Here is a 26,123-nt window from a genome sequence, read left to right as displayed (position 1 = left end):
CCTAAATACACCAGAGACGTCTGTACATACAAGGTGAGTAGTGGGTCATTGGAACCCCTTAGAGGATTTAGAAGGGAATGCTATCTTCTGAGAAGTTACATGGATGGTCCCAGAAGAAGGAAAATTGATCGTTATGATTGAATAGGCCTTTCTGCCATTAGGGAAGTCTGGTTAATGCATAAAGTGGTTGCAAAATGCTCACTAGAGGGGAGGGAGGAGACCCAAACAGGGAGAGAAAAAGTTTATGTTTAAATTTTTTTTGCCTAAAAAAATGTGAATTTTTATTTTATCAGCTTGAATATTATTGTTCCTCAAGTGTTGTTGATTCCATATAAGCTGATTTATACTTTCTAAGTCAGTACTTTTTGATAATGAGGAAATTGATGGTCAAGACATTTCAATCTAGATTTCAATACAGATTTTTTTGCTGTTATGCATAGAAACAAATTCATTCATTTTCTGTCATCTTGAAACTAGAGTTGGGTATCAAAGAATTTATAAAAGCTTTTAAATTTTTGAATAAGATTGACTGTAAATGTTTAGCTTTGTTTGATATAAGTGACACAGAACTTATCTGAAGCCGATAATAGAAAGGGCTTCCATGGTGGCCCAGATGGTAAAGAATCAGCTAGCAATGCAGGAGACCTGGATTCAATCCCTGAGCTGGGAAGATCCCCTGGAGAAGGGAATGGCTACCCACTTCAGTATTCTTGCCTGGAGAATCCCTTGGACAGAGGAGCCTGGAGGGTTTCAGTCCATGCGGTCACAAAGAGTCGGACACGACTGTGCACACACAATAACAGAAAAGAAACTGTTACCTTCAATGTTAACACATGTAAGAAGAAAATGTTCATATTATCACACCCAAATTATTTTATAGAAGGTAGATATTTTATGCCACTGCTATTAATAGTTTGCTTAGACCAGACACGCTGTTTTAACACTAGCACATTGTGTTTGCTTGGAAGCGCTGTGCTATTGTTTGTCAGTTCCTGTTCCTCATCTGATGACTCTTCTCCTCAATTTCCTCCATTTCCAAGTCTCTTTAAATGTGAGTCGCTGAGGTGATTCCTAGCATGGCTTTGCAGGAAAACTCAACTGCCAAAAAATGCACATCATTAATAAAGCATCTCCTCCCAGTGAGTTTGTATGGCCTCTGATTCTTAAAAAGGAAGTCATACCTTTTGGCCCTTTCACAAGTAAAGCTGATTGAGTAAAATTCCATTGAAGTTCTGTAGAAGTTAAATGCCATCATCTGTGTAAGTACCAAGTGAACATTTCAAAAGAAGAGGAGAATTCTAAATAAAAAAGAGGAAAAAAAGAAAAAATGCCCTCACTGTATTATGTGGATGAGTAATAGGAAAAAAATTCAAATAACCAAGAAAAGATTCTGAATGTCTTTCTCTTTGATGGATTGGAGAAGATGACTTCCCAGTTGTTGTATGGAATATTACGTTCAGAGAGAGGTAACTCTAAGGCTAAATAAGCTATCGTCCATGTTTTAAAAATTAATTCTGTATTTTCTCTGGTGGGTGTTGGGACCGGTTTCAGGATATGACAGCGCGTGATCTGCTGCAGCAGAGGTACACGCTTCCAAATGGAGACACTGCCTGGCGGTCCTCACCCCTTGTAAACGCTGCTCTGGAAGGAAAGCTGGTTCTCCTGGATGGCATTCACAGAGTCAATGCGGGGACACTTGCCGTGTTACAGAGGTCGGTTCTGAGTCACAGAAGCACACCACGGAAACAGTGGACGTGGAGCTTTCTCAGCCTTCTGCTCTAAACTGGATTATGTAATTCTCCAGGAACTTACACTTCTATATCCAAGTGTAACAGCAGATGTGTTTATTGTTGGTAACCCAGTAGAATAGAACTTCGAGTAATGAACATTTTGGGAAAAGCCAGTGCCATAGCAAAATTCTCTGTGTAGGAGCTGAAAAAGGCAAATTTTTCAGTAGTAGTTTTGAGACTTTATATATATGTTGATTGATCTATGCAATAAGTCACACAGTTGAAGTTTCTATAGTATGTCAGAGTCAAAGCTTCACTGTTTACAAACTCCGTTTTCAGTCCTAGATCTACCTTATTGGTTGATACATTCTTGGAATTTGTTTTTGAGAGAGAAAATATAGTTCCTTATGTAAAATGTATAATGGCTCTTTGATTATATTTTATATAGGGTAAAGTTCACTTTGTGTTTACAGACTTGAACATTTGTGTCAACTGTGTTTCTTATTTCAGCTTAGGTGGGGCAAATATCCACCCATTCATAGTTAACTTCTCTTTAATGTTGAGACTTCGTGTGTAACTTTCATGGAAAATAGTCCCATCTTGTGTCACTTTGGGAGATTAATGATACTATTTTAGTTTGTTTGTTTGTTACATCTTGATTCTATCACTTGTTTTTAACTTTTAACTCTAAATTTTAACTTGTTGGGAAATTTCAAATAAGTGGAATAATCCAGTTCCCCAACTAAGTAGTCAAAGTTTTTTTTTTTGTCCTTGATGAGATGCAGGTACCGAGTATAATTAAAGATTCTAAAAACACTGTTAATCCTGACTCAGCTTGAGAACGTTTAAAAGTCATAACCACAACCTTCCAGTGATTTATAATAAACATTCCATATATTTACAGTTTTTCCCTCTTCTAAAGCGACAAATGCAAACACAAATGAAATAGTGCCTGCTGCCTCCTTTTATTAGCTCTTTCTTGCCCATGTGGCCAAGTAGTCGTAACAGCAGCAGCAGCTACCATTGAGTTCTTAATCTGTGCAAGGCCTTGTGTTAAGCCAGGGTTTCTCAGAGTCTCAACTATGAAATCTCCTTATGGGAGTGAGGCTTAGAAATGACTGATGCCTGGGCTCCACCTCCTCAAATTCTGATATAATTGATCCAGGGTGAGACCTGAACATTGGCGTTTTTAACCTCCTCCCAGTAGATTCTAATGTGCAGCTAAGATTGAGAACAACTATGTTCAGCATCTGCCTTACATTAGTTATTTAATTCTCACAGCAATACTGTGAGGTTGGTGTTACTGCCCTAATTTTATACAAGGTAAAATTTTAGACAGGTGGGACTGTCCTCTGCCCCTCAGTCACTCAGCGGGTAGGGCGCAGGGCTGGGACTCGTGCCCACGCCGGAGCAGGAGTCTGTGGGGCAGTCCTGTCCCCCCAGTCACTCAGCGGGTAGGCGCAGGGCTGGGACTCGCGCCCACGCCGGAGCGACCCCACTGCCCACGTTGCTGACCCTGCGGTGTGCAGTCCCCCTCCCCTCAGTGTTCTCTGAGCGGGAGTCTGTGGGGCAGTTGCACAGTGGACATCAGGAAACCTCAGTGGCTGGTGTAGGATCTAGAACAGCACTCTTTAACCTCTGCAGCATCTGGAAGACACTATTTGTACTGTGAATGGCTAGGTTCCATCATAGTCGGTATCTGAAATAGCACTAGTTATTTCCTTGTAAAGATTTTAGATATTCTAAATCCTGTCATTGCAAAGATAGAACTATTTTGATACTACTATGCCTTAAAGTGTTACCTTAGACTCAAGGGAGTATGTGTTAGTTGCCTCATTCATTAATATTTACCTTGTGGTTATCCTGAATCACTCATTCAGCTGTTGCTTTTCATTTCCCTCCTCCGTCCCTTTTCCAGCTCCTTCTCCTCCTCATCCTCCCTGTTCACATCTAGTAACTGTGACTGCTGCCCTCCAATACAGAAACCAACTGTTTTTGCCAAGTATAACGGCACTAGCCAACTTAAAATATCAAAAACTGCATTTAACAAAATAGTTAGACTCAATTGTCAGTAATAATAAAAATGACTAAAATATTAACTAACTGATTGTACTTCTAATAGCTTCAACATTTAAACTGATTCGTTTCCTGGCCTTCTCCTGTCCATTAGGCTGATCCATGATCGGGAGCTAAGCCTCTATGATGGCTCTAGGCTGCTGAGAGAAGACAGGTATATGCGCTTGAAGGAGGAGCTGCAAATGTCTGATGAGCAGCTACAGCAGAGGTAATTGGGGGTACACTATGTTTATTCTTATTATCAAGTGCACGTGTTTAAAAATTATTCTTCTAAACCTAGGCTCAAGTCAAGATCACTTTGAACGGCTTAATAATTTGGTGTCCTAGACAAGATCTTATTTGCATACTTTTTAAGACTTGAGTTTGCTCTCCAAGATGTACTCTGTAGGGCTTCCCTGGTGGCTCAGACAGTAAAGAATCTGCCTGCAATGCAGGAGACCCAGGTTTGATTCCTGCGTCGGGAAGATCCCCTGGAGAAGGAAATGGCAACCCACTCCAGTATTATTGCCTGGATAATCTCATGTGCAGAGGAGCCTGGTAGGGTCGTCGCAAAGAGTTGAACATGACTTAGCAACTAACACATGTACTCTGTACTTTCAGCCTACTTTTATGTAAGTGTTTAAACATTTTATGAGAGCATTAGCTTTAAGAGGATAATCCCTCTTCTGTTGTCCCAGCAGTTCAATTTTGGTCTTAAATTTTGTTATCATTTCGGAAAAAAACAAAAAGCCCCTCACCGTTAACTGTGCCTACCCTCCAAGAAAGTGATCAGTTATTTCTGAGGTTCGTCACCTGTTGCAGGAGTGCCCTTTGTGTCTTATTTAAACATTTCTTCCAGAACTGCGGCAACCAAATTCAGTGTATTGGATTCTGGATTAGGAAATCAAACGAAAATAGCTATGAAAGATATTTTGGGATGATTGAGAAAGTTTACACGTTATTGAATTAATGTCAGTTTTCTTAGGTTTCATAATGGTATTGTGTTTATGAAGGTGTTAACCTAAAACAAATAGACCTCCGGTTGTTTCTCCAACAAAAATGGGTTTATGTAAGGGGTCTCTAACCATGGGGAGCTACATGCAGGTCCTTATGCAACAAGAAGAAGAGGAAGGACTCATCTAAAAGGGAAAAAGAAAGTCTGAAGAGCTATAATGAACAGAGTCCATTGGTGGAATTGAGGGTCGGAAATGCAGTGTCTTTTCATCCTATTCCTAGCAGCCTGAAAGTCTCTCACTGGCTGAGCTCTTGCCAGGCACGAAAAGGAAGGTCTTCCTGCTGACCCTGCCATTGTCTGTCACAGCGCATGAGAGCTCCCCCTTCTGGCTTCCTGACTTCCTAATTGAGCTTTCTGTTTATTGATTTTTTACAAAGAATATTTCTATTCCTAGGAGCCATATTCTGAAATATTTAAGGGATAACGTAAAAAGATGCCTTCAACTTACTTCCAAACGTTTCAGGGTAAAAAAAAGATATGATGAATGGACTCAAATGTACCACATAGAAACAATGAGCAAAGGAGAGCAAGAACACAAAGTGTCAAAATCTTAACAATTGTGAAGGATATTTGGGTGTTCACATTCTATTCTTTCAAATCTCCTATGGGTTTGAAAATTTTTTTTAATTTATTTTTTAATTGGAGGAAAATTGCTTTCCAATATTGTGTTGGTTTCTGCTGTACAACAGTGTGAATCAGCCATGAAGAAGAAGTGAAGTGAAGTCGCTCAGTCTTGTCCAACTCTTTGCAACCCCATGGACTGTAGCCTACCACGCTCCTCCTTCCGTGGGATTTTCCAGGCAAGAGTACTGGAGTGGGTTGCCATTGCCTGCTCCAGAGGATCTTCCCAACCCAGGGACTGAGCCCGGGTCTCCCGCATTGTAGGCAGAAGCTTTACCATCTGGGCCACCAGGGAAGTCTGAGTCAGCCATAATGACACACGTATCCCCTCCCTTTTGAGCTTCCCTCCCACTCAACCCCATCCCACCCATCTAGGTCGTCACAGAGCACCAGACTGGGCTCCCTGTATTATATAGCAACTTCTCACCAGCTATCTATTTTACACATGATAGTGTGTATATATTGATGCTACTTTCTCCTTTTGTCCCATTCTCTCCTTGCCCCACTGTGTCCACCAATTCACCTGTACATCTGCATATCCATTCCTTCCCTGCAAATAGGTTCATCAATACCATTTTTCTAGATTTCATGTATGTGCATTAATACATGATGTTTGTTTCTGTCTTTCTGACTTCAATCTATGTAATAGGCTCTAGGTTCATCCACCTCACTAGAACTGACTCAAATTTGTTCTTTTTTATGGCTGAGTAATATTCCACTGTGTATATGTACCACATCTTCTTTATCCATTCATCTGTAGATGGGCATCTAAGGTTGTTTCCATTCTTAGCTATTGTAAATAGTGCTGCAGTCAACAATGGGGTACATGTGTCTTTTAGAATTGTGGCTGTCTCAGGGTATGTGCCCAGTAGTGGGGTGCTGGGTCACATGGTAGATTTACTCCTAGTTTTTAAAGGAATCTTCATACCGTTCTCCATAGTGGCTGTATCAGTGTACATTCTCAACAGTGGTGTAGAGGGTTTCCTTTTGTCCACATCCTTACCAGCATTTATTGTTTGTAGATGAGATTGGCTGTCCCCGCTGATCGTGAGGGGCAGCCTGCTCCCCACTATACCAGGGTTCATGCCTAGCTCCCTAAAATCTTCAAATTAAGAAGTTTCAAAGAAAATATTTCTTTCAGCTGCACACTATGCTTTCCTTTAGAAGATATCTGGCAATTATAAGTAATTTTCTGCCTCATTGCATTTCCATGGATATCATCACGTAATTAGAGATTATTATTAGTACTTTGGGGAATTTCCAGCCACTTAATTGAATCTTACTTGATTGAAGCCACTCCTTCCCCTAAAGGACTTGCTGCCATATTTAAAACAATGAAATCCAGCAAATGGTAATTATGTGTGTTTCTTACTGTGTTTATGTTTTATCCTTGGAATTTTTTCATAGAGAGAAAATATTTAATCTTATTATCTCTGTAAAAATTCGCTTGATTACACAGCTATTGCCTATCATCAGATCCTTCTAGCCCAGTAAGTGGTTTGGTTGAGTGTTTAGGGAGGCAAATTATAAAGAGCCCTCTCATATCATACCTTGAGCTTATGACATTCAACTACTGTACCTTACTAGCATGTGACTCACCTGTCAGGGAATGGTTGCATTTTCAGGGAGATGAATCAGAGCAGCTGGGCAACAGCTCCCAGCAGGACTGCCCATTGTGTTTCCCTCAGGACTTGAGGAGCATTGTCTTCTCGCCAAATGTCCAGGAAATGGCAGCCCTTTTCGATGAAAGGAACCCAAGTTCTCCCTCATGGTCACAAGCAGTTTTACAAATGAAAACATTCTCAGGAACAAAGTGGCCCCAGGCTTCACATTCAGGATTTGACTCAGACTGGTTGGTAGTGCTTTTTCCCCAGAGTCCTGTCTTCATCACTCTTGATTTTCATCATTCCCATGAATGAAACCAGGCTTAGTTCTGTCTCCAGAAGTCACTCTGAGACCGGTGGAGACAGATCATAGCACTGCTTATTTCCTTCACTTATTTAAAAAATTTTTGCTTTTTAAAAAAATTATTGTTAAATATGCATAAAACGTGAGCCAGACAGTTTTTCAAAGCTTTTGTGGAAAAATACCAGTCCTCTGTTATGTGTCCTGGGACACCTTCCTGTTGCCTATTCCTCAGAGCCTACCACTTTCAGCTCAGCTGTTTCTTTTGATATTTACCTCCGTATCACTAAGTAATATGCTTTTATTGACATTTCTTGATTTATTTTTCAGTGTTGGGCACTGCCCATTGATTTCCTACTATGGAAAGTTACAGTTTAGATTTCTTCCACCATCCTTTTTCCCACTGCACATGCATACTTCCTATCTCCCATCCTTCCTAAATATTAGGTCATAATTTTGTTTAGAACTTCATTCAGTGTTTGCATTATTATGGTGGCACAGGACTGTACACTGCTGAATCATTCAGTAGACTACAGTTATTTTTCTCTTTTTATGTATGTTCTATTTTTCCTAAAGTTAGTAATTGCCTAAATGTGAAGAGCAGCAGATATATAAATAAAAAATTAAAATGCAGCTTTAAAATATTACAATAAAGATCTCTACATAATGCTATGGGAACACAGATAAAGAAGTTACCTTCTTTTCTCTTTTTCTTGTTCAGTTCAGTTCAGTTGCTCAGTCATGTCTGACTCTTTGTAACCCCATGGACTGCAGCACGCCAGGCTTCCCTGTCCATCACCAACTCCCAGAGCTTGCTCAAACTCGTGTCCATTGAGTCGGTGATGCCATCCAACCATCTCATCCTCTGTCGTCCCCTTCTCCTCCTGCCTTCAATCTTCCACAGCATCAGGGTCTTTTCAAATGAGTCAGTTCTTTGCATTAAGTGGCCAAAGTATTAGAGTTTCAGCTTCAGCATTAGTCCTTCCAAAGAACACTCAGGACTCATTTCCTTTAGGATGGACTGGTTGGATCTCTTTTTACCTCACAGAAACTTATTAGTGAAGGTGAGTTTCTTTATAAAGTTGGCAAATATAAATTTATACTTTGCACCAAAAAAATGTTTTCCAATTTGGCTTGACTTTTTATTTTTAAGACAACTAGTAAGTATCCAGTTATACAAATATTTTTGTGTGTGAGTGTGTATGTGTGTTAATTGAAATGTGGTTGATTTGTAATATTATTTTCAGGTGTACAACATGGTGATTCAGTATTTCTATAGATTGTACAATGTATCTTTGTAGCTTACTTTATACATAGTAGTTTGTACATCTTAATCTTCTATTTCTGTCTTGCTCCTCTCCGCTTCTCTCCCGGTTGGTAACTACTAGTTTGTTCCCTGTGTCTGTTGTATTCCTTTGTTCCTTTGTTTTGTGTGTTTGTTTTCGATTGCACAAGTGAAAACATACAGCATTTGTCTTTGTCTAACTTATTGCACTTAGCGTAATATTGTCTAGATTCATTCACATTGCTGCAAATGGCAGTATTCCATTCTTTTTACACAGAGTAATATTCTAGTGTATACGTGCCGCATCTTCTGTATCCGTTTATCTGTTGATGAGCACTTAGGGTGTTTCCATATTGCATCTGCTGTGATGTCGCTGTGAGCACGGAGGTGCATATGTCTCTTCAGATTAGTGTTTTCATTTTCTTGGATTATATACTTAGGAGTAGAATTGCTGGATCGTATGGTAGCTCCATTTTAGTTTGCTCTTTTTTTTTTTTTTTTTGAGGACCCTCCATATGGTTTTCCATAGGGGCAACACCAATGTACATCCCACCAGCAGTGTACTAGGGCTCCCTCTTCTCCACATCCTCACCAGCATTTGCTGTCTGTGGTCTTTCTGGTGGTAGAGCCAGTCAGACGGGTGTAAGAGAGTACGTCACTGTAGTTCCAATTTCCATTTCTCGTAACGATTAGCTGTGTTGAGAATCCTTTTCAGGTGCCTTTTGGCCATCTGTAAAACTTGTTTGGAAAAATATTTATTCACATCTTCTGCCATTTTTCAGTCAGGTTGTTTGGTTTTGTTTTGTTTCAGTATTAAGCTGTATGAACTGTTTGTGTATTTTGGATATTAATCCCTAATCAGACACATCATTTGCAGATACCTTCTCCCATTCCATAGGTTGCCTTTTTATTTTGTTAATATTTTCTTTGGGTTGTCATAAATGGCCTTTATTATGTTGAGATGTGTCTCCTCTATACCAATTTGGATGAGAGGTTTTTTAATCATGCATGGATGTTGAATTTTGTCAGATGCTTTTTCTGCATCTATTAAGATAATCATGTGATTTCTAACCTTATTTTTCTTGATGTGATATATCACATTGATTGACTTGTGAATATTTAATCATCCTTACATCCCTGAATTAAATCCTGTTTGATAATGGTATATAATCCTGCTTATATATTGTTGAATTTGGTTTGTCATTATTTTGTCAAAAAAAATTTGCATTTATATTCATATTCATCTGTATTGAATTTGGTTTGTTATTGTTTTGTCAATAATTTTTGCATCTATTTTAACATCTAATATTCTTTTTTGTACTGTCTTAGTTTGGTTTTGGTATAAGGGTAGTGATGGCCTTGTAGAACAAATTTGTGTTCCCTTATCTTTAATTTTTTGGAGTCGTTAGAGAAGGATAGTTATTAGCCCTTCTTTATATGTTTGATAGAATTTCCCTGTGAAGCCATCCGATCCTGAACTTGCATGGGAGTTTTTTGAATACTAATTCAATTTCACTGCTAGTGATCAGTCTGTTCAGATTGTCTATTTCTTCCTGATTCAGTCTGGGAAGATAGTATATGTCTAGAAATTTATCCATTTATTCTAGTTATCTAATTTGTTGGCATGTAACTGTTTATAGTATTCTCTTATGTTATTTTTTAACCTCTGTGATATTGGTTGTAATATCTTCTCTTTCATTACTTACTTTGTTTATTCGGGTCTTCTTTTCTCCCCCCCAGATAAGTCTGACTAAAGGCTTATCTGTTTTGTTCATCATTTAGGAAAAAAAAAGACAGCTCTCGGTTTCATTGATCTTTTCAATTATTTTTTGGTATCTACTTTTTCTCTCTCTGATTTTTTTCCCCTTTCCTTCTACTGACTTTGGGCTTTTGTTCTTTTTCTAATTCCGTTAGATGGTAACTTAGATTTGAGAATTTTCCTGTTTCTTGGGGTAGGCTTGTATTTCTGTGAACTTCCTTCTTAGAACTGCTTTTGCTGCCTCATATGGATGTTGGAAAGCTGTGTTTTTATTTTCAGTTTGTCTTGAGATATTGTCTAGTTTTGTCTTCACTTTCTTCATTGATCCATGGGGTTTTTTAGCAGCATGTTGGTCAGTATCCCCGTGTTTGTGTCTCCCCATTCCTTTCTTTAGTTAGTTAGTTTATAGCTGTAGTGGGTCTTTGTTGCTGTGCGTGGACTTTCTCTGGTTGCAGTGGGCAGGGCCTGCCCTCTGGTTGGCAGTGCAGAGACTGCTCGTTGAGGTGGCTTCTCTTGTGGAGCACGGCTTCAGTAGGCGTGCGCATGGGGTTAGTTGCCCCGTGGCAGGTGCAGTCTTCCCAGACCAGGGGTGGAACCCGTGTCCCCTGCATTGGCAGGCAGATTCTTAACCACTCCCACTTCCCTGCACCACCAGGGAAGTCCCTGTTTCTCTTCATATAATTGATTCACATTTCATACCCTTGTGGTTGGAAAAAACACTTGATATAATTTCTATCCTCTTAAATTTGTAGAGGCATTTTGCCTGTTGTCTCTGTCTCCTCTGAGCACACTCAGGCACATCAGGTATCCTATAAATTTCATCTTCTGTCCATTTCATCCTTCTCCCGTGGCGTGTTCTGACTAGCCCTGAAATGGACTTGTTGCTCTCCCTATGTGCAGTGTACATGTCATCCCTCTCCACTCCCACTGTCCTGTTTCCACTCGTGTCTCTTCTGTATATATCATCAGTTAGGTGTTGAACCTCCTGGGCTGACCTTCTCTTTCTTTCTCTTACATTCTATCAATTTATCAGGACTTAATTAACTTTTCAGAGGCGAGTTGTCTCAAAATGGATTCTCCTCTCTGTCTGAAGAATTTCTGCCAGTTGAAAGCCTGGTTCCTTTCCTTATCAGTGTTGCTCCTTTTTAATAAACCAGAGAAACACACTGTTTTCTTAGAATAAATATATTGTCCCTTAGGATTATAGTAGATTAGATTCTTCCTTTCAACCACTAGACTACATGTGTCCAGGCTATTTTCCTTTGGTGGAGAGTGGGCAGCTCCACGGAAAGGAAATAGTATAGCATGAAAAGTGGGAAATTTGTGTCCTGTGAGAAAATTAGTTTCATGAGTTGTTCTTGTAAGTAATATGACCATTGTCTAGCATGAGCTGACCCTGTATTCTGTCCATATCTAATATGTCACTCTTGGCATGAACATCTGAACTATAAATTAGAAACTCCTCACTTGAGTCTTCTATCCTTTCATTCCATACCTAAGCATAGAACTGAGGTGCAACAAAGTGATTATTATTACTCTTCATCTTTAAATAAACTCATCTATTAATACTTTGTTTCCTTGTGGGGAGTTTGAGATAGAGAAAATGATCAAAGGTAGGAGGAAAGGAAGTCAGATTTAGGCTACTTTGCTTCTAGACCCAGTTTGGTAAATTTAGATACCTTTTGGCTTTCAGATAAGAACAATTTTCATGTTTGTGTTCAGCAGGAATCCTGCAGTTACAAGTAATAGCAACAAAAGAACAATCTTAAATTGTCACAAAAAAGAATTTGGTGGTATCTCATGTGTTCAAACAAAGGGAGAGGATGCACTTGGGTCTCAGGAAAAAACTGGAATGGAGGACTGTAATGTTGTCTGGACCCTCTAGTGCCCTATGCTTCATCTCTTTGTTTCAAATGTCACAGTATCTGATACATAGTAGAACACTTAGTAAATGTTTTGGAATCACGAATAAATCTTAACCCAGAACAAATTCTAGAAAACTCAAAGTAAAGTGATTCTATTCATCCAGTTTTCAATAACTTTCTGAGCTAGCAATGTTTCCTTTTATGAACCTACTAATTAAGACTACTTTGCCCTTAATGACAAGTCTCATAAGGCCCCAAGTCTCATAGGGTCTCATAATTATCAGCTATTAGCAGTGAGCTATCAAGCCTTTCAACTTCATAGTATGAAACCCAGTTTCTATACGATTATATTTGACTCCTTTGCTGACCTTCTTTGTGTCTGATTTTACCGTATGCCTCGATCGTTTCTGTAGTACTCTGCAGGCATTCTTTGCAGCTAATGACATGGCTAAAGTTCCTTTAGGAATAACTTAAGAAATGTCAGAGACTTTCCTTCTAGTGCAAGACGCCTGGAATACTGTGGACATCGTGGTTAGAAATAACATGATGGCCATGCTCACCAGACACCATGCCAGCATTTCCCACAGGAAGTAAGGACCAAAATAGAACTATTTCCTTTGATGAGAAAAATTTCTTTGGGGAAAGGAGGAGTACAAATACTACAGGCTTCTAAATGTGTCCCCTCCTGCTGTTGGTCAGAGCCTAGATGAGGGTGGGTAAGACCTCTGTGAATTACCAACAGTTTATTTTACCAGAAGTAGGCTTCTGGTTATCTCAGGAAAGCAATACAGATTAGAGGCCTAGTCTCAGTGGTAATTATATATGTTCTAATGTTTCTGTATTTTTATTGAATGTTTTTTATTGATTATTATTAAACATTGAAGACAGTTTATAATCTTCTAGTTTCTGTTAATCAGTTGTGGACTGTGCGTGGACATTGGGCACAATCCTCAATCTGTTAGATTTTACTCTTACTCACGTTTGAAGGTAGTTAGAATCAGAGCATTCTTTCCTACTTCCCCTAGAAACCTCAGGATCTCTTTGCTAGAAAATTAGCCTGTGTACATTTTTAACAAAATTCAAGTTAGATCCAGGATTTTATGCCCAAGTCTCTGTGTTTGGTTCTCAAAACAAAGTGCTGTAAGCAAATTCTGATTTTGAAAAATAATCCTAAACATTTTTATGGTCAAGGAAAACTTCTAAACTCTGTGCTTATGAAGGGTCTGTGGTGGTGGTGGTTTAGTCACGAAGTTATATCCAACTCTTTGCACCCCATGGACTATAATCCGCCAGGCTTCTCTGTCCATGGGGTTTCCCAGGCAAGAATACTGGAGTGGGTTACCATTTCTTTCTCCAGGGGATCTTCCTGACTCAGGGATCCAATGCATTGCAGGCAGCCTCCTGCATTGCAGATGAATTCTTTACCACTGAACCACCAGGGAAGCCATATTACTTATTATTGTATGTATTGCTTATGTCTTTTTATACACAAATGTATCATGTTTGATACAAGAATGCACCTTCTCTCAAAAATTCATTCAAGACCAGATTTAAACTAGCTGCTCTGCTCTTGATGAAAACCATTATTCTCGCTTCTTACCACTTATCTTTGTTTTGTCTTTGCCAACAAAGGTCTTCAAAAAGTTTCTTGCACTGGTGGTTATTAACAACAGCAATACATTTATCTATTTAACCATTTACTTATCTGTCACACTAGACATTGTGTGGTATAAAGAGGAAGTAGGAATTTGCTTTGCTACATTGCCAAGCAGGAGAAATATGGACTGTGTACAGACCTGTATAACCTCCAGGTTCTGAGTTGGAACATTAGTATTATAGTGTGAAAGGCCAGTTACAAAATCCTTTTTCAGTTCATGATTAATATCTTTATAAAAGCCTTCTATGTTACTGTTTCAAGTTCTTTAACATACACATTTGACAAAAATGTAGCATATAATTTCCTTCAGAAGATAGAAATTTATTGAAGTTTTGGTTTTATTAATAGCTTTGTAATTCAAATATACAAATCTATATATTTACAGTGTACAGTTTGATAATTTTTTGTATTTTATACACCTATGAAACTGTCATCGCAATCAAGATAATAAATACCTCCATGATCTCCAAAGTGCTGTCAGACCGCTTTTTAATCCTCTCACCACCCTCTCTCACCCCAGCAATCTGCTCCCTGTTAGTCTATATAACGTGCATTTTCTCAGTTCAGTTCAGTTGCTCAGTTGTGTCTGACTCTTTGCGACCCCATGAACTGCAGCACGCCAGTCAAACTCATGTCCGTTGAGTTGGTGATGCCATCCAACCATCTCATCCTCTGTCATCCCCTTCTCCTCCTGACTTCAATCTTTCCCAGCATCAGGATCTTTTCAAATGAGTCAGCTCTTTGCATCAGGTGGCCAAAGTATTGGAGTTTCAGCTTCAGCCTCAGTCCTTCCAATGAATATTCAGGACTGATTTCCTTTAGGATGGACTGGTTGGATCTCCTTGCAGTCCAAGGGATTCTCAAGAGTCTTCTCCAACACCACAGTTCAAAAGCATCAATTCTTTGGTGCTCAGCTTTCTTTATAGAAAATTTTCTATATGCATTTTCTAGAGCTTTATATAAATGTATTTGCACAGTATGTACTCTTTGGGTCTGGCCTCTCAGCATAATTATTTTGAGAAATTCCATGTTGTTGTGTATCAATAATTCATTTCCTTTTTATTGCTGAGAAGCATTGGTAAGTACTTTACTTTCTAAAAACGTGTACTTATGCCCCGAAATAAACATATTGGCCCCAATATTATAAGCCTTTGTAAAAGATCTTTCTGCTTTAAAGTTTTTTAATCTTTATGAAATGATATCTATTTATCTGAAGTTAATCCGTATCTTTAGTTTCAATTGTTATTTGTTGTTAAATTCTAGTAAAATTGAAGTTAACCTTGATTTAAAATTTTCATAGTGCATGTTTCCTAATGCTCAATTATTTATTACTTCTTCAGACTTTCTGTTACCCACCAGTATGTCAGATCACAGAGCTTCCCACGTAGCACCAGTGGTGAAGAACCCACTTGCAATGCAGGAGACGTAAGAGACATGGGTTTGATCCCTGGGTTTGAAGATTCCTTAGAGAAGGGCATGGAAATCCACTCCCGTCTTCTTGCCTGGAGAATTCCATGGACAGAGGAGCCTGGCGGGCTACAGTCACAGGATCACACAGAGTCAGATGTTACTGAAGAGACTTAGCACACACGCATGCGTGTCATATCACGTCTGGGAGTACACGGCCCATCCTCAGGCATACTCTGCTCTCTAACTTTCAGACTCAGAGAACACAACATCATCAGGAAATACATTTCCATATGACCTGTTTATATGTAAGGAAGCCTTCGTGGACAACTTAGCAAGCAAACAGGTTCTTCTCATCCTGTTATTTAGCAGTTGGCTGTTTTTATAGTCAGCTTATACTAATACTTATTTTCCTGACACATCAGCTATCATCAGAAACCGCCACCTTTAAATTTGGCCAGCTCACCTGGGTACCCTGCTGGTGTGAGTGTGTGTACGCACGCATGCTCAGTTGTGTCAGACTCTGTGACCCCATGGTCTGTAGCCTACTAAGCTCCTCTGTCCGTGGAAGTTTCTTGGCAAGAATACTGGAGTGGGTTGTTGCTATTTCCTACTGCAGGGGACCTTCCCAACCCAGGGATAGAACCTGCGTTTCTTACGTCTCCTGCATTGGCAGGCGGGTTCTTTACCACTAACACCACCTGGGAAGCCACCATGCTAGAGTCCGTACCAAAAAACAAACCACAATGTACCTCATAAGCAATGACCATCTCCATGTTTAAGTTAAAACCAGCCTTGCTTGCCTTCATGTTAGTTGTTCTTCTAGGCCCGAATCTGCAGCGTACCTGTGGCACTTGCTTCTTCGCCTGTTGGTTTGAGGATGGCAATTGAAATTCCCCTTGCTTGTTGGATGTTGGTTTTGTTTTTTCCCTAATTTAGTATCCCTCACCATCTTGAGTGGAAAACTACATCTGCAGCTTTAATTTTGAGCAAAGCACAAATAAGCAGGCTCTGTCTCTCCCACCTTCTTTTGTCCCAGCTAGGAGAGAAGAGGATCAAAGATGAATCCGGCATCTGTTGCTGGGCCCTGAAGCAGACTTTCTGGATTATGGCAAACCACTTAACAGAAGTGGAAAATGGAATAATCTTCTCTTTTCAGATCATAGAATTTTCTGTCCAGGTTTTGTTGTGTGACTGTAGTTTCTAGCAATCCTGAGTGATCGTGCCATCCTTAGGACTCTCAAGTCATTGTCTGTGTTGTTATCCTTTTCTCTTTTCCTAGTACAACTTCTTTGGACAGATCATCCCCATGCTATGCTTGAATATCTATAAATAAGTCTCCCCCCGCCCCCCACCTAGCGAAATGAAATGGTATTTGGTAGCTTTTATGAACTCATCTAGATGTTTCATATGATTATTCCTAAAAACTGCTTTTCCCTGGCTTACAAATGATGCTGTGGCCCTGTAAAATTCTAAATCATACTGTCAGGGACTCAGTGAACCTTCCTATTATATTGGGAGGACTTTTTCTGATCTGAAATCTTCAGAGTATTTATCTGATTCTCTCTACACATATCTTATCTCCTGATACTCTCATTGCCCAGCCACGTAACTGTTGAGTTCTATCATAATAGTTGATGACAATGAAGAAATGCCATTTAGGTCCCTTTATTTTTGTTTTTCTGAAGATCTTGGCAAGTGGTTGAGTTTCATTTCTCCTTTCTCAGCAAGGATGATATAACCTGCAAAAGGTCTATTTGCACTACAGTTTTGAAAATTGATAAGAACTGATATTACTCATGATTAGATCATGATAAAGGGTTTCTAGCCCCTTCTTCTAAAACTACTCAAGTTCATTTCACACACCATAGGAAATCTTATCATATATTTACATCTTCAGATTCCCTAACAGCGATTTATCAAAGAGATCACTGTAAAACTCATATTGTTTCCTATTAAATGACAAAAGAGTGAATTACATAGAAGTTCACTTTTCTCCACCTTTTAAAGACCTAAGTATTCTTATTGCCAATCCAAATTTGAATTTTAATCTGATCCCCTATGCTACTTAAATTTTCTGCATTGTAAAAAGTCTCTTCATCCTGAGTTATGCTTCTTGGTCTTTCTATGACTGACAGAAGTTCCTTGCAAGACAGAAGATTTTGAACAAAGACAAGGGACCTATGTAATGAATATAAACTGTTTGGTGTTATGTTTCAAGGGACTGTCGGGCTTCCCTTGTGGCTCAGCTGGTAAAGAATCTGCCTGCAATGTGGGAGATCTGGGTTCGATCCCTGGGTTGGGAAGATCCCCTGGAGAAGGGAAAGGCTACCCACTCCAGCATGGAGAATTCCATGGACTGTATCGTCCATGGGGTTGCGAAGAGTCGAACACAACTGAGTGACTTTCACTTTCACTTTCTTCTTCAAGGGACTGTGGAGTAGATTTATTGTAGGTATAACAACATATCCAAAACATGGATTCATGTTCCCCAAAACAGTGATTCATGCTGGGGATGGAGTTTCATCAGTTGACACGGTACATCACATATTAACCTTTGGTAATTCTTCTTTTGTTTTAATCTTAGGTTTTTAGAATGTCCTGACCTTTGTTTTTTCAAAGCTTGTTCTTTGGGTAATAGCTTTATCTGTACCATAGTCTTATTATTGTCTAGGCTTTAGCTACTGTGACCTAATTTCTAACACAAAAGGTTATGCTTAAAAAGCTTTTTTTTCCCTTTTAGATCGATTTTTCCTGTTCACCCCTCCTTCAGAATCATCGCCTTGGCAGAACCCCCTGTTACTGGAAGCACAACACAGCAGTGGCTGGGGCCGGAATTCTTAACCATGTTCTTTTTCCATTACATGAAACCACTTGTCAAAAGTGAAGAAATCCAAGTGATTAAGGAAATGGTAAGAGTGAGGCCAGCACAAGCCTGTTGCCTTCAGTTACTCTCTTTTTAAGGCATTTTTGACACCTGCTTGAGCAGAGTTGGATATTTTTGGCTTTTTCTCACTGTTTATTTCCAAATTTCCTTATAAAATGGTTCTCAGACGTCAACACTTTTCAGGATCATCTGGAGGGCTTGTTAAATTACAGATCGCCGAGCCAGTGATTCTGGGATGGAAATGAGAATTTACATGTCTGAAGTACTCAGGCGATGCTGGTGCTGTTGGTCAGGGGCCCACACTCTAAGAACCAGGCATTTGGGCTGTCTTTCCATTTTCCTCCTGTGGAGACAGTTTGGGGATTCTTTTTCCTTTTAGATTCAGCCAAAGGTGACTATTTAAAGCTCCTACTAAAAGGGGTGGTGGTGGTGGTGGTGTAGTCACTAAGTCATGTCCAACTTTTAACAAACCCATTGACTGAAGCCCAAGGCTCCTCTGTCCGTGGGATTTCACAGGCAAGAATATTAGAGTAGGTTGCCATTTCCTCCTCCAGCTGCAAGAGGAGGCCGAATATGTTTTAGTTCCATAGGTTTTGTAGAAAATCCTAGGTATTTCCGGTCACCTTGGAATTGTAATATAGCCTGTACTTAACTGGTTAGCTGTCTACTGGCTTGGAGTGCCTGTAATCTATTATTTTGGTGTCTGTCTTAACCAAGCATTATATTTAGCACTTTTGGAATTCTGGTACTTCACGGCTCAGTGTAGTAGCACTAGCCACGTTAAATCAAATTTAAAAATTTGGTTGCTCAGTCTTATTTCAAGTGGCCATGGCATGCCGATAGCATAAAGAACATTTCCATCATTGTAGAATATTCTGCTAGACAGTACTGTTCTAGAGCACTAATAACTACACTCATCCCCTTTGCAATACTAGAATGAATTATTTAATTTTAGGTCTTGTGAGCATGGTTGTGGATAAGGGTGTAGACTTGAAAGTCAAAAAACTTGCCTTTAAATGTCAGATCCACTGCTTATTAGCTTCTGGATCTTGGGTAAATTACTCAACCATATTTTCTTCATCTGATGATGGGGATGATACTATTTATTACATCACAGGATTGATTTAAAGAATGAGTGAGTATATATGGTATAGAGCTTTGAGTTTTAAAAATTCAAAGTACTTAAATGCACAGAGAAACCATGAACAGTTTGTTTCTGAAATTGTCATGTTATACCAATCATTATTCTAACATCTCCTTCTGCTCTTTTTAAGTTAAAATTTTAATTTTGTTATTGTTTAAGTAAAATTTTCTTCTTATCAACTCAAATACATATTAAATTAAACTCTGTACTTAAAAGCAGTGAATATATGTTTTCGGGCAACTGTTCTTTATATTTCATTGATAAGTAGATCATGCCCCTCAGGTATGTGGGGATTATTTTCATGTTTATTTTACTGAAATACAGTTGATTTACAATGTTGTGTTAGTTTCTGCTATATAGCAAAGTGATTCAGAAATGCATATATGTGTGTATATGCATACACACGCACACGCATATATATATATGTATACATTCTTTTTCATGTTCTTTTCCATTATGGTTTATAACAGGTTTTTAAGTCCTTGAAAAAATGGACAGTTTGAGCATCTTCCCTTTATACAAGGATATATTAAGTCTCTTAGTAGACATAGGTGTAAGGTTGCTGCTAAATGAAGGAGTTTGGTTTTGTAAGAAAAATGCCTGAATTAGAGTTGAAGCTGACAAAAATGGGTGTGATATATGAGAAGTTTCTTATGGTGCACTGTGTGCCAGTTTTTAATTGGTTAGCGGTTCCTTTCAGTTTTATCCTTGTGATAGAATTGTAAATGAAGAACGGCCTGGTTTTACCTGATTCTTTTTTTTTTTTAATTGATGTATAGTTGACTTACAATGTTGTATTAATTACTGTTGTATGGCAAAGTGACTCAGTTATATATATATATACATTCTTTTCCATACTCTTTTTTATTCTGGTTTATCACAGGCTGTTGAATATAGTTCTATGGGCTATACAGTAGGGCCTTATTGTTTACCCATTCTATATATACCAGTTTGCATCTGCTAATCCTAAACTCCCAATTCATCCCTTACCCACCTCTTCCCCATCCCTCCTCCCTTTCCCTCCTCCCCCCTCCAGTCTATTCTCTATATCTCTGATTCTATTTCTATTTTTATAGATAGGTTCGTTTGTGTCATATTTTAGATTCCCCATATAAGTGATATCATATGGTATTTGTCTTTCTCTTTCTGACTTCACTTCACTTAGTGTGGTAATCTCTGGTTGCATCCATGTTGCTGCAAATGGCATTATTTTATTCTTTTTTATGGCTGAGTAGCATTCCATTGTATATATGTACCACATCTTCTTGATCTGATTCTTAAAGAGAAAACAGAGGCAAAAGTGTTTCCTGAGAAGATGAATAAGCAACTTTATCCACAGGTTAAGCATGATACCTATAATCAGAGACTTTATAAAAACATAATTTTAATATTGTTTGATAAGTAGCCATAATTTCTGGTTGCTTGATCATATATCCCAATTTATTCTTTCTTTCCTTAATCCTCTCATAAAATAGGTCCCAAATATGCCTCCGGAAGCTTTGGACAAATTGTTGTCATTTACGCACAAACTCAGAGAGACACAGGATCCAACAGTAAGTCTGGGTTTTCTCCACAGAATTTTCTGTTGTTGACAGGCTGCTTTCTGCTTTATATTCTTAGAGTTCAGTGCTTTAAAATCTATTTTTTAAGCTGATATTTTTATCCCTTCTGCTATGCTTTCTCCTATGTGTATGTGTTACTGTTTCAATGATTCTTCACATTTCTTCCAGCTTCTCCTGGCTGGTGTCACAGAAAACAAGTTTTAGCTCTAGAGGAGTACCTGGGTGTTCCTGGAGTTTGGCTCTGCTCCTCTGTCTCCTCTGCTGAGCAATCTCATGTATTCTTACGGCTTTAAGTATCACCTCTGTGTGGATGCCAGCAACTATCTAGCTTCTAATTTCTCTTTCCTTGTTGATTCTCTATTTCTGATTCTGTTTATGTTTGGGATGGTGGAGGGGAGAAAACTTTTCCCTTCTTCCCCTTTAAGTTCTTTGGCTGGCCTAAGAATTAAATTGACATGAGACTGATTAACAAAAGCCAAACAACAGATTTAATTTTGTAGATGCAGGAGCCCCATAAAAATCTGATACTTAAAGAAGGGACCAAAGCAGGCAGCTTTTATACCTTTTAAACAAAGAAACAAAATCCAGAAGAATTGACAGCACAAAGACATTTGGGCTTGGGGTGATAATTTAGTGAAAAAGAAACAAGGTTTGTTACTATAACCTTCTCAGCCCTAAATTCCCTGTTTCTGGTGTAAAGATGCCTCCTAGGCTCCTGGTACAGGGAGGGTATTTTTTTCATTGGCGGTTCACTTCCTGCTTTCAGGGAGACAAAGAAGGGTCAGTATCTTTTTTGTACCAACCATCTCCCATCCTAGTGCCTGGCACATAGTAGAAAGTTAACAAATGTTTGATGAATGCATGAATAAATTAATTAGTTATTAATTAATAGGTTGTCCCTAGAGTTTTCTCTCCCAGAGAACATTACATTTTCATAAAAAATAATTCTTTAAGAGGAAAAAAAGAATTTATTTTTTAAATAATTTTTTATCTAAAACTTCTCATATTTCTAAATTGAATTGCTATTATTAATCATGTTAATCCAAAAAACCCTTGAGGTGTGCTCTTCAATATGCTCACATCCTTACCCTATTTTGGAAGATAAAACTGCAGTTAGAAATTTGATATGATAAATGTTAAGTGTATTAGGATTTTTAAATTAGATTCTCAATTTTTCATTGGTAATAATGTGAGACAAGAAACAGCCAAACCCTTTATTCAACACTTAAGTGGCTCAACCTAAATCTTCTTTCTGATGTAATACTGGATATTATTCTAAAGCATTTTGGTATTATCAACTGGCTAAGTATTTTTCAAACTCATGAGAAGTCCTTCTTGATCACTGGAATGAAATATGAAGCCCAAATTCAGTGTCATGTTTGGAATTAGACTAGAATATTTTAACCTGGAAAGTTACCATGTGGTTTAATGGGACTCTTGTCATGGAATCCTCTGGTTGGAGTCATTTGTCAAGCATTTTCCATGATTAAAATAGGAATTTTTCTTGGTCTCAAGTATTGGGTGGGAATTGCTAAGTCATATTTAACTTCTGACACTTTCAGTCATACTAGCTAAAACAATCTTATCCTTAATTCTTCCTACTGTCTCATATCCATCCATTGCCAAGTCCTTTGAAACATTTGTTTAATCCCTTCTCTCCTTTCTTATTGGGCTTCCCAGGTGGCTCAGTGGGAAAGAATCCTCCTGCCAATGCAGGACATGGATTCCATCCCTGGGTCAGTAAGATAAGCTGGAGGAGGAAATGGCAACCCGCTCAGTTATTCTTGCCTGGAAAATCCCATGAACAGAGTAGCCTCACAGGCTACAGTCTACGGGGTCGCCAAAAGAGTCGGACACGACTTAGCGGCTGAATAACATCTTCCTTCTTCTTGCCAGTAACCTAACTATAGGACTTTATCTCTTTATAGTAAGTAATTGAAGTACCCTTCTGATTCCTGCCTCAGTTCTTTGTCCTTCAACTACTTTGACTATTACTGCCAGATTAGTCTTTCTAAAACCATGTTACTGCTTTGCACATAGCACAGTCCTATTGCCTTTAGAAGAAACACCAACTCCTTAAAGCGTAGTTCATGGATCTTTGATATTTGGGAGTAAACTTTCCAGCAGGACTGTCTAGTAAAGCTGGGCTGGTTTCCTTACATTCTGCAATTATTACTGTTCTTGTTGCTTTCCTCCCTTTCTACCCACTTGAACATTTTTAAGCCCCTATAGCAGTTGTCAAGTGCTCCACTTATTTTTGCATTAAATTATGTGCTATTTTGAATTGCACTTTATGCTTTTTTATATTTAAATATTGTCTCTGTGTCTAGAATGCAAATTTGTTGAACAAGTCTGAACCAAATGTTTTGCTTATGAAGTCCTTGAAACTTAGAATTTTTTTTTTAATAGAAAAAAGTATATGTCATAAATAATGGTCATGCTCCTAACCTAGTCCCCAAAGGAGTGTTTAATCCAAGTTGTAGCTGAAATATAATGTTAATAACAGCAGACCTGCATCTCATGGAACTGTGAAATACATGAGGAAGGAGCAATCAATTCTTTTTTTGCTTCCTTGGGAGGTGCAGAGATGACCTTAAGCAAAGTGTTAAAAGGAACAAATGTGTAGTGTAGTTTTAGCATCCTCCCACCATCCATTCTGAATCCTTTGTTAATTTGATAAGAGTCCCCTTTCCCTTTCCTCAGAGGCTCAGGGCCACTTAACTGCCCTGTTCAGACTCTGTGACATTTCACCCTGGCATCTTCTGTCCCTCCCCTACCCTAGAGGACCAGTTTCTTTAAAAGTTCTCCTCTTGATTTTCAGTGAAAACTACTATCTTCTAATGCTGCTGATCCAAGTTAGGATCAGTAACAATCTGATGCATTGGATTTCTACTAACGTGTAGATCCCGTTCCCTGTTAGGTTTTTTCTTTTTTCTTTTTCATTTCAAGGAGCCTGACTTTGAATAATAATTGCTGCTGTTTGTTTAGCCCTCATATGTGTCTGACCTCTGCTAAGTGCTTTAGAATAATTTTCTAATTTAATCCTCATACTCATAACACTTAAAAGTGAAGGCTTTCTTATTGTCATTTTAAAGATGAGGAAATTGGGGCCTGAAGAGATTAAGTAACTTGCCAAAAATCACATAGCTAATAAATGGAAGACTGATTTGTCTGACTCCAAAGCTTATAAACTTTACTATTGCATTATGCTGTCTGCTAAGATAATTTCAAATTCAAGTCCACAAATGTTTATTGGTACTTAACGATGTCCTGAGCTCTTTACTAGCAGCTCTGTTAATGGAATTTGGGGAAGAATAAGAATATGAAGTGAAATTATTCTAACAGTGTAGGAGAAGGTTTCCAAACTGTAAGCTGCCACCCAGGTGATAACTGGCTGACACTTCTGTGATCAGCAACCTAAATTGTCCACAACTCTTTTTCTCTATTTCAGAAGCCAGATATTTACTTAAAGCTCTAAGCATTTTCTGGCTGTCTTAACAGCTTTGCTTTGTATAAGTGGGGTGGGAGTGGAAATGAACGTGCGTGTGTTCATTCACTTAGTCCTGTTCAACTCTGTGACCCCATGGACTGTAGTCAGCCAGGTCCCTCTGCCCGTGGGACTTTTCAGGCAAGAAAACTGCCATAGGTTGTAATTTCCTGCTCCAGGGGATCTTCCAGACCTGGAGATCAAACCCCCTTCTACTGTGTCTCCTGCATTACAGGCAGATACCTTACCCACTGAGCCATTGGCGAAGCCCCAGTTAGCTGTACATAAGGGCTATATGTAAGTCAGGTTCAGTCTGTACAATGTAACATCTTTCCTCTATCCAACCTCCTTCCCCTCCTCAGGGGGAAAAAAATGTATACACAACACTTTAATTGAATTTAATTAATAAATACTTTTCGTGGATTTTTTTTTTAAAGCTATCTTTAAGGATGTTTTAAGTGTAAATTGGTTTTTGTTTATTTGTAATTCATTAACAGTAAGTACATAGTTAAGTTTGGCCTTGTCATTCAGGAATAATGAATTCTGTTATGATACCCATCCAAAGGCACTTTCAGCAAGTTGAAACAGAACTCTTTACCAGCCTGTCTTTGCCTTTTGGCAGGCGCAGTCACTGGCGGCATCCCTTTCTACGAGACAGCTGTTGAGGATTTCTCGTCGCCTGTCACAGTACCCTAACGAGAACCTTCACAACGCTGTCACCAAAGCCTGTCTTTCCAGGTAACCATGTTCTCCTTTCTCACTGAATCCAACTCTCTGGGTCTTTGCTAAAATAGTACACAGAAGTTTGATAGTCTGTGCTCACATCTGGAAAAAGTTATCAGTCTGAACATGTAGCTTTTTCAGCCTTGTATGCAGTGTTTCCCTACGTTATCTTACTTAGGCATAATAATAAAGAGTTGTTTGTTTGTTTTTTTTTGTTAAAGAGATTTTTATACATGATAAAGCTAAGTTACTTACTCAGATCAGACAGTAGTGAATAAGGAAAAGTAGGTTTGGCATTTGAATGCTGGTTCATGTGTCTTCTGAGAGAGAGGTCTTAAGCATTACACATGGCACTTCCCAAATTTGCACTGGAACTTTCCATGCGGGGTTGTATGACATGTCCTGTTGCCCAAGTATGAAAAAACTAGCATCTTTTCAGTCTACACTAATATATTTCATAGTTGTTTGGAAATTATTTTAAACACTGACTTATAGAATTTCCTTACAGAACCATGCTTACATGAAATTATTTTAAAAGAGTAGTTAGAAAAGATTAATAACACCATCCAATCGACCTGAAGATTTCTTTTAGACTCTCTTCACATGATCTTTCAATTATTTTTCTGGTGGTTATAACTGTTGTCCATTCATTCCTTGATACATTAGAGGACTTAAAAGAGAAACTGTATTCAGCTTAGGAAAATCTCTTAACTGCCCTCTATACATTTTCAGCTTAGTGGAAAATTTTCTTGTAGTCAAAGTAAGTTCCTTGTGTTGCAACTTCAGTTTGTTCTGTGGTGAAATGAGGCTAAAGTGAGGCTCATTTCCAGTGCTTTGAAGTAATTCTTTGAATAACTAATAATCATGAGAAATAATAAAGTTGATTCTCTTAAGTAGATAATTCAACTTCTAAGTGAAAATTATGAAAAATGCTTCAATTGCCTATTCTTTAGGGTCATGAGCTGAAGAAAATACATACAGAAAGATAGATTTGTTATCTAGCCAGTGTTTTCTTAGTCAG

At 38.6% G+C, this 26,123-nt stretch overlaps 1 protein-coding gene across 1 annotated transcript in view; it reads left to right on the top strand.

Annotated features, from left to right (window-relative positions):
* VWA8 (von Willebrand factor A domain containing 8) overlaps nt 1-26,123 on the top strand; it is a 367,266-nt gene that overhangs the window by 94,179 nt on the left and 246,964 nt on the right. The window contains exons 13-17 of the mRNA XM_061133632.1: nt 1,552-1,712; nt 3,901-4,014; nt 18,043-18,211; nt 20,806-20,883; nt 25,002-25,117. Of these exons, the coding sequence (XP_060989615.1) occupies nt 1,552-1,712; nt 3,901-4,014; nt 18,043-18,211; nt 20,806-20,883; nt 25,002-25,117 (638 nt within the window). The remainder of the gene's footprint in view (nt 1-1,551; nt 1,713-3,900; nt 4,015-18,042; nt 18,212-20,805; nt 20,884-25,001; nt 25,118-26,123) is intronic.

This window comes from Dama dama, chromosome 30 (genome assembly GCF_033118175.1).
Source record: "Dama dama isolate Ldn47 chromosome 30, ASM3311817v1, whole genome shotgun sequence".
NCBI classification, from domain to species: Eukaryota; Metazoa; Chordata; class Mammalia; order Artiodactyla; family Cervidae; genus Dama; species Dama dama.
The sequence above is the reverse complement of the archived record's forward strand: the minus strand, read 5'-3'. Positions and strand labels throughout refer to the sequence as shown.